Source organism: Hydra vulgaris, chromosome 13 (assembly GCF_038396675.1).
Source record: "Hydra vulgaris chromosome 13, alternate assembly HydraT2T_AEP".
Lineage (NCBI taxonomy): Eukaryota > Metazoa > Cnidaria > Hydrozoa > Anthoathecata > Hydridae > Hydra > Hydra vulgaris.
Window position 1 is genome coordinate 42,005,001 of NC_088932.1, and position 10,000 is coordinate 42,015,000.

Sequence of the window (10,000 nt, forward strand, 5' to 3'; positions counted from 1 at the left end):
CAGTTTGTATTTAATTACTTACATTATGTTCATCATTATTAACTATAAAAAAGGGGTTATTTTTTTTGTATTTTGTGAGTCCACTCTAGTATCATTGGAGACTGTAAGTGATCTTTTGAAACATTTTCATTATCGCCATGGTATTTCTTCAACACAAATTTGTAAAATTCCTTGCAGAAAAGGTGGTTTATGCAGAACATATGACAGTGTCAATGCCCTTAAAATTTATTTATATAGAAAGCATTCAAGTGATCCTTATCTGGAATATGAGAGTATAAATATTTCTCCTTTGGAAAGCAATGGTGAGCTAACAGATTAGCAAGGTAATTATACATCAGCACATATTAATAGAGATAACATTCATAAAATTTGTTCAAGTGCATTAAATGGGGAAAAGATAAAAGAAATGATTATAGATGTTTTAATGACTCTCAGATGCCGTAACACAAGTGAAGTTGTAATTCAGTATGTAGGTAAAAGTATTTAAAATATTTTATCCACTGTAATTGAAAGTGTACAAAAATCAATGCACAATGAAGAATCAGTCGCTAGTAGAGTTAACGATGTCCTAAACGATATTGAATGTGAGTGTGTAAAATGTAGTTTAATTACATCTACATACTTGCAAAGAAAACAATTACAACAAAAAGGGATGGTTGTATCTATTGAAATAACTGTTGGGTTCAGATCTGAAATGCGTCATAAAATTTCTGGAAGTAATGTGATAAGTTAACTATGCAGTGATTCCTATACTAGAAACCATTTCTATGGTGATTTCTAAGCACACAGTTGATAAAATAGAGAATAACATTTATACAAAATTAAATAAATTAACTTGTTATAGTGATGCAGAACAATATAAAAATCACCCATAATATCAAAAACATCCAGATGCTCTTCACCTGCAACTATACTCTGATGATTTTGAAACAGTAAACCCTTTAGGTTCAAAAACTAAACTTCACAAAGTTTGTGCTGTTTAATTTTCCATAAAAAATGTTAACACAAAGAGATGCTCTAAATTGGCCAATATATATCCAGTAATTTATTGTTTTGCAGCTGATGTTGCAAAGTATGGATAGGAAAAACTTTTAAAACCATTAATAAAGGACTTGGTAGCTCTAGAGAAAGGAGTTAAATTGTATATAAACGGAAGTTTTGTTTGCATATATGGTGCAGTAGTTATGTGGTCTGGGGACAATCTTGCATTGCACCAAATTTTTGGATTTCGTTCAAACTTTAATGCTAATAAAAGCTGCCATTACTGCTCTAAAACAAAAGAACAAATGCAACACATTTTTTATGAAGAAGATCTAGACTTAAGAACTAAGGAACATCACATTGCAGATTGTCAAGCACTTTTTGGTGATGCTGATGGTAATAAATTGTCTGGTGTATATAAACAAAATCCCAGACCTTCAGTATTTTTCTGTTCCTGAGAACATTTGCCCAGATTGAATGCATGATATACTTGAGGGTTGTTTACAGTATGAATTAAAAATTGTTCTTCATCGCTTATTACTAATTGACTGCCTGTTGACTATTGACAAATTCAATGGCCGACTGCAAACTTTTAATTTTGGCATTGATAAAAAAAAAAGGCCATTGCCAATATCACGTGAAACACTTGTTTCTAAAGACAAAAGGTTAGGTATAAATGCAACAAAAAGTTGGTGTTTAGGAAGGTTTTTTTGTTTGTTGCTTGGTGATGTTGTAGAAACTGATAACCAGTATTTTCATTTAATTCATTTACTAATGGAAATATGTGGAATAATCTTTGCTCCAAAATTGACTATTCATTTAATAACTTATTTAACAGAGATGATTAGCGTTCATCACAATATGTTTACAGAAATATTTTCTGGTCATACTGTTATTCCAAAACAACATTTTCTTATTCATTATCCTACAAAAATGTTACAACTGGGACCTTCTCCAAGTTATTGGTGTATGCGATTTGAAGGAAAACATGCTCCTGCAAAGGAGCAATGTCACATTTTGCACAACTTTAATAATGTTTGCAAAAGTATTGCATGGCGTCAACAATTACAATTACATCTTCATTTGTCAAACTTTGCAAGTATATTCAGTATAGAAGTAGGTCCTGGTCTTGAAATTATGCCTGCTTGCTTACCATTGCCAATATTTTTTTTTAGTGAAATTCCACTATATGAAGAATGTTTTTGTGCAAATTATGTTATCAAAGATGGTGTAAAGTACATGCCAGACTTTATCGTAGTTTTAGGGGTAACCAAACTTTGTCTCGCACGTTTTGGAAAGATTCTGTATCTACTTGTCCGTGAAAATGAATGCACACTTATAGTTGAAATTTATTTTACCAAACACTATGATGCTCATATTGCTAGCTATAATGTATGTAAAACATCTAAATATAAAGTTGTTAAAATAGACAATTTATTTGATTCTCATGTACTGTCATTGTCAACTGGCTTCAGAAAGTATTCTGAAGAAAGTTTTGTTATAACAAGACATGAATATATTAACCTGGATATATTACAATAATTTTTAATTTTTGTTATTGATTTGATTTTATTATTGATGAAACAAAATTATCATAATGAAATATTTACCTTCTTTTTTTTCTTAATTATGAATTCATTTTGAAATATTTTTGTGTTTATTCAGGGTTACCATTCAATCTGAAAAACCTGGAATAGCTGAAAATAACTTAAGGCAAAACCTGAAAAACCCAGGTTTGTTTTTAGAAAACTCATGGAAAATATATATATATTTTTTTTAATTATGAGCAAATTTTAGTGGCATCTTGTTATTTAAGATAATTTTTGATAATGTTGTTCTAAATAAGCAAATTTTGTTCAAACATTGATGATGTTTATTAATTTTCTTACTTTTAATAAAGGTTTTTTTTAATAATAGATGAAATTAATAACTTCTTAGGTAAAGTTCTTCCAGTGGAAGATATTGATCGTCTCTTACCACTTCTGGTAGAACGTTGAAACAGATCTGTCTAATGTGCTACCTCTTCTTAAGAGGCGGAAATTAGAAGCAGCTTTAGCAAGTTCAAAATCTCAGCCTGTTCAATCACAAAGTGGGGGCCTGATTGGTATGTTAATCCAATTTATTTTTAATAAAAAAAAATTATATTTTTTTTGTCATTTTTTTATTGATGTGACATGCAAATAATAACAGTTAGGTATATGATTTACTCTATGATATACTATAGAAACATCTGTGGTAACTCCTGTTGTATGTAACAAATCAAGCGGTTCAAAAAAGATGGTGCATACTTTTTTATTATTTTATTATAATTCAACTTTATTTATATTTTATCTATGTTTATTTTATTTAACTTCATTTAAATATTTTTTACATATTTTTTTAAATTCTCAGGTTTTATAAATATTTCATCTAAGTTTTTGAACAAAAATTAAATATGGTTGCTATTGCTAAATAAGATTCTATGTAATTTAGTTTTTTATACAGCTTTATAAAACTAAAAAAATCATCTATTGGTTTCTTCTATTAGATTGTGTCAATAATGGATGCAATAGAAAATCACCCTTTAAAAAGTATATCGTTATTGAGGCACGGAATACTGTAATGGATGATCGCTTGCATCATCTTCTTGTCAAAGTAGCTTGCTCATACTTAATTGATTGCTACGGAAAGTAAGTTTTATAATAGTATTCATAAGTATATATAATTATAATACATGGTTATGTAGTTACGTTAATAAATTATTTATGTTACATTATGTATGTTAATTATATTATGTAGTTAATTTGATCTATTATAATTGACATAATTACATAGTTAAATAAGTAACATAATAATATACGTAAATGTATATAATATAATTACATAACTGATAGCTAATAACATTTATGAATTAACTATATATTTGTATACATTTAAATTAAACTTCAATAACTTCTACAGCTATCTTCCACCAGAACATCAATTAGCCATGGCAAAAAGTATTGTTTCAACTTTTAAGTTTAGGGCATGTCGAAACGGAAATGGACATGTAAGTTTTTTTGTTTTTTTCAATTATGTAGTAGTCTATACTATTATTATGGAACCTAGTATGCGAAACCTATATTTAAGGAAAAACAAATTCACTGTGCCAGGTTTACATGACCTCATTCTAACTTTTATGTCTCAACAAATTACCCTTGCAGTATTTATTAAATATCATTGTGGTGATAATTTGTACTAAAATTAAGCAAAACTTTAAAAAAGAAATCTTCCATTAACATTTGTTTGTTTACTACTTAGTTCACAAAACTTAATAGTGTTATATAATTAGTTTTGATAAGTTTTTTTTTTGTCTTCTAATTACAGATATGTATTTTACAAAATAGGAATTATACTACTGTCCAGGTACATCAAAGGGTTTTCTGACTAATCGTTTTAGAGAAATTTATCGTCGTTATTCAGCAGATATAAAAAAATACAGTTCTCGCAATAAAAAGAGTATGTTAATTTTTTAATTTTTTTTTTTGAACAATTTTATTGGAGAATTATAATTTTTTTTGCTGAATAATTTTAATTTTTTATATATTTTATAAAAAACACCTTTTAACATTTGATAACTTTATAAAGCATTTATTAACAATAAATTCATAACAAAATAGTATTGATACATATAATATTTTAAAATAAATTAAAAGTTTTAACACACGTCAACAGTTAAACACATAACATTTTAATGCTCATGTTAATGCCATTTTTTTTAAATTGCAAAACTTCCCCTACGAATAGGGAAGGACATAAAACAGGTTTTATACAATTTTAATGTAATAAGGTATAAATATTATTTTTATAATTTCATATTTTATGTGTTCTTTAAAAATATTATTTGTTTTGTAATATTTTTTTACTGTTAGGTAATGAGTTTTTTGCTGTTGGAGATGGCTCAATGCAAATAAACAACAAAGATTATGAACTAATAAAGATAAAATTAATGCATCTTATTTATACAGACCGAAATGAAAATGAGATAGTAGAACTTATGAACAAATCACGTTTATGCAGGCAAATATGGATCCGAAATGATTCGCCAACAGCTAGTATTAGACTTGAGGAATTTCCAAGATTTTTGGACACTCCTTTGTTGGTAAAATTATTTGCTAGAAATTTTATTTTTTAGGTGTAGTTTTTTAGGTTAAATTTTTGCATCATATAAAAAAAAAATATGTAGCATTTGTTTGTACTATTCAGTTAGATTCAAATCCATTATTCAAAATTATGTAGAAAATGTTCCAGTTTTATTGGAAACAAAAATTTCTAAACAAATAGTTGCATACTGTAAGCTGACTGGCAAATGCATTGACATTATAGGCGATACAGATACAGAAGGGAATAGCAATACAGGTAAATAATTTTCAGAAAATCTCAAACAAAAAAGTTATTTTTATAAAATCTTGTTTTTATCTATGTAATTTATAATTTTGTTTAGATGCATTGGTACTAAAATTGTTAAAGGCCCTTGTTTATCTCTTGCAAACTATGGGAAAATATCGTGTTTCAGCAAGTGCAGCAATGGTTTTCCTAATTGAAGAACTAAAGATAAGATTTAATTTTAAATCTCAATAGTTTCTTATATAATAATTAATATACCAATAGTTTATAGTTTTTAATAAGTATAAAATTCAATTATACTAACTACTGTTCAATCTGCTATATCTTGTTATTTTAAATATTTGTTCGATTTACTTCAAACATAAAATTTTAATCAAACTTTTTTAGGATGGCGAGACTCTTGAAACGTTTTTTAATCGCTCAAATGCAAGACAGCAACCTTTCATTTTGGCGTGTGGATTGTCTTTTTTTGTTGTGTGTGATTGAAAAGCAATTATAGTAAAACCTTCGAAAAATTCTGTTGCCTTTGACTATCTCTTCAAGTCTTTTTTCGTTTTTAATCTCGAATATCCAAAGCAAATACAAGTTTTATGTAATTTCTTTCAAGAATTAGTTTATAAACTGACTGGATCTGTTGCCAGCACAGAAGCATGTAAATTATTTGAAGAGAATTCTCATAAGTAGTATATTCAGCTCAGAACATTTTTATCAAGAAACGCTAAAGCCTTAATATAATTGCCTATGCAAAAAATTTTTCATGAAACTATTTAAGTTCAAAATAAATTTTTATTCAAATTTAAAAATATATCATATTCAAACTACATAATATATTATTTAAAACAAATAGATAAAGTATATACTAATATATCATGTATATTTGGTTCAGATCTTAAACTGAAATTTTTAAATATACTATTTGCATTCAATTTCTTAACAGAGTTTTCAATAAAATGAAATTATACCTCTATTATAATTTATAACTTGAATTGACAATCATCGCGGTTTTTTTTAGTAATTTAGTTCAAGATGTATTATGGAATATGTCTTAAAACGCAGTATGCAATATGTCTTAAAACGCAGTATGCAATATGTCTTAAAACGAGAATTATGATCTAGAAATAAACCGAAAAGTAACTTTGCGATTAAATGCAAGAATATGAATAAGTTTCTACACAATGCCTTGTGTTGTATTTTTAACACAAGGCATTATGTTGAATTAACATCATCTTGTGTTGTTCACATATGACAAAAGTTTTGTGTTGCGAAACACACAAGCTTATGTTGTTTTAACACAATGTTTTTTAGAGTGTATATATATATACATATATATATATATATACACATATATATATATATATATATATACATTTATATTTATCTATATGAATATATATATATATATATATATATACACATATATATACATACATATATATATATATATATATATATATATATATATATATATATATATATATATATATATATATATATATATATATATATATATATATATATATATATATATATATATATATATATATATATATATATATATATATATATATATATATATATATATATATATATATATATATATATATATATATATATATATATATATATATATATATATATATATATATATATATATATATATATATATATATATATATATATATATATATATATATATATATATATATATATATATATATATATAAATGCTGCTTGAATAATAATTTGCTAGTTATGAAGTGGTTTATGTTAAATGAAATTGATATTTCTTATATAAATGCTTATTTTACTATTACTAATGCTATGTAGTATATGCACAAACAACATAAGCTAAAAAAATAAGTTCAGAATAATGATTTTAAAAAGGCCATTACAACATTTGCTATTTATCAAAAAGTGTCACTTCAACTTTAGTAGAAACAAGGAAAAAGAAAGACTATTATTTGTCTTTTTTGTTGCAATAAAGAAAAATCTTTTTTGCAAGAAAATTGCTTCAACGCTTACAATAGGTTATATTTAAATAAGAAAATGGTATAATGGCAAACCAACCAATCCACACAAGTGTAAAACTATGGGCATTAAAAACTGATATATTCCTTTATGCAATCCTTTTTCTGAAAGGGGAAACCCATAAAGTATGTACGCAGTAAAACCACTATTTCAGAACACCCTTCCCTTGTATGCATCAATATGTTTTCAACAAACCCCCTCCTCTGTGTACATACGCATTACTTATTACAAAATCATCACGCCCTTTTCCAACCTAAAACTTTTTTACACAATAAATTGGAAAATTTTGAAAAATTTTAAATCAAGTTTAAGGAGAAATGCAGGGCAAGAGAAAGTCAAACAGCTTACACATACTTGACAAGAGATAACCTCCTCCACCTTAAACGCATTTGTACGATTTTGGGTTGAACCTTCCCCCCAACATGCGTACATACTTTATGGAAGACTCCAAACCATGCATTACAAAATGATCTATACACAGTGTAATATTTATTTCTTTGAAAGTAATTAAATGTATAAATTTCAATAACACAACTAAATATATTTTGAGCAAAAGTAGGTGCTATTTTACCTGGACATCGAGGTTGCTTATCCACTGTTATACAACCTCCATTGGAACATGATGTAACGTTTTCAATACACTCATTTACATCTAAAACAATTTCATAAAAGTCTATGAAATAATATAAAGATTAAATAAAAAAAAAGAACCTTTTTTTATAATTGACTAAACTTTTAGTATTAAAAATGTTATTATTTATAAGAATTTATTCAAAACTAATTATAAATGTTTCTAATCTAGGTCTAATTTAGCCTCCAAGCTTGCGCTTCTACTCTACTGCTTCTACTCCAAGATCGTGTTTCTTTCTTTTTCTTTCTTTTCTTTTTATAAATCCTACTATGGTTATTGCGTAACTGAACTATAATTGCTTGCTCCACCATCCAAAACACATTCATTATTCAATAAGAACTCTTTTACTGTAACTGTTCCTTTATGCTCAAAAAAAAAATCTATGCATGCAGGTTTTGCTATGGAACAACTTTAAATTTCTCATTTATGTTTTCTTGACTCGGATATTATAAAAATTTTTCAAATCTTCTGTCAGCCATTTTCTTGCTTTTAAACTCTCCTCTCTGTTTTCTTGATGCAACTTCTAACTTAAATAATGGCTGCTTGCATCTAGTTGAGTTAATTTAAAAACAAAACAATTGAAAAATGAAAATATATAAAATATATTGTCTCTGACACAATAAAAGATTTACCATAAGTCTTTAAAATATCAGATAAAATAAAAATTATCAGATATAATAAAAAATTGAGCAATCAAAGAGTATGGAGCTCAGAGGTGTACACTGGATTTTTAGATGTTTGAGTTTTAAACTAGACACTTGCACGCGTTGTGCAAACTCTAAACTTTTGTATGTTCATGCTTATGTCAAATGAGAATGTTTTGCAAAGAATTCCAGTGATTGGAGCCTGGAGGAAAAAAAAAAAAAACACAATTTTTGGGCTTACCTATCCCTTAACGTTGATAGCAACAAGTTTATAAAATATTTTCTTTAGTATTTCATCTAAATTTGTATTCATCAACAAATTTCATGCAACAATCTCTTAGTGTTTAGCTTTTATGAACATGCAAACTTTACAGCCAACTCAAATTGAAGTGTTTTAAAACTTTATATGGTCATAATTTTCACGAAATAAGAGATTGTTGCATGAAATTTGAAACTTGAAGATGAATATCAATTTTAAAAAAAATAATATAATAATAGATAAAAACATAATAAATTTAAAAAATAATAAACAATAGAAAAAAATATTTTATAAACTCGTTGCTCCCACATTAAGGACTGGGTGGGAGCAAAAATTAGCGTATTTTTGTTCTCCAATTTTTTTGTGCTCCAATCACCACTCCAATCACCACAATTCTTTGCAAAACATTCTCATTTGACATAAGCACGAGCATACAAAAGTTTGGAGTTTGCACAATGCCTGTAAGTGTCAAAACATAAACATCTCAAAATCCAGTGAACACCTCTGGGAGCTTGGTGTAAGAAATTACCCTTTTGCATCAATTTTTTGCAATGATAAAAAAGCATTTATTTTCAATAGAAATCTTTTGTTGTCCTACAAAAAGAAAAAGAAAAAAGGAAAAAGAAACCTTTTGCATCAATTTAGTCAAACTAAACTAGGCTCAAAGACAATGTATAAATCAAGCAGTAAAGGTAAGTGATTTGGAAACTTTTTTTGGAGTCACACAGGCTGGGCAATTTAGAAAGACAAGGGTTTTGAGCTTTACTGCCGAAGAGAAAACAAATAAACAAAAGCAGTGCTCATTGAAAGAAAATAAAAGAAAAGTCAGTGGATGCAAACTTTCACAACAAATATGTAAACTGATACAAAAGTAAATGCACTGGCCAAGCATACAGCTATTGAAATCTTTGCAAATCAAAGGCTAATATTTATCAACATTGAGATTCAAAAACGAAACAGCTAAATTTAAATTAGAATCGTAAAGAGTAGATTCAATGTAAGGTTTTATACAAACTTGTAAGATTCAATGAATAAAAAAAGAATTACCTTTAACACTCAAACTATTCGAAAGATTATTTGATAAATTAAAAC

General features: G+C 26.8%; 1 protein-coding gene across 8 annotated transcripts in view; it reads right to left on the reverse strand.

Annotated features, from left to right (window-relative positions):
- LOC105849394 (fibrillin-1) overlaps positions 1-10,000 on the reverse strand; it is a 163,410-nt gene that overhangs the window by 97,313 nt on the left and 56,097 nt on the right. For 7 of the 8 annotated variants that reach the window (XM_065816662.1, XM_065816657.1, XM_065816656.1 and 4 more), the window contains one exon: positions 7,946-8,026. The exons of the other annotated variant lie outside the window; for it this stretch is intronic. In XM_065816662.1, coding sequence (XP_065672734.1) covers positions 7,946-8,026 — 81 coding nt within the window. The remainder of the gene's footprint in view (positions 1-7,945; positions 8,027-10,000) is intronic. 8 annotated transcript variants of the gene reach the window in all.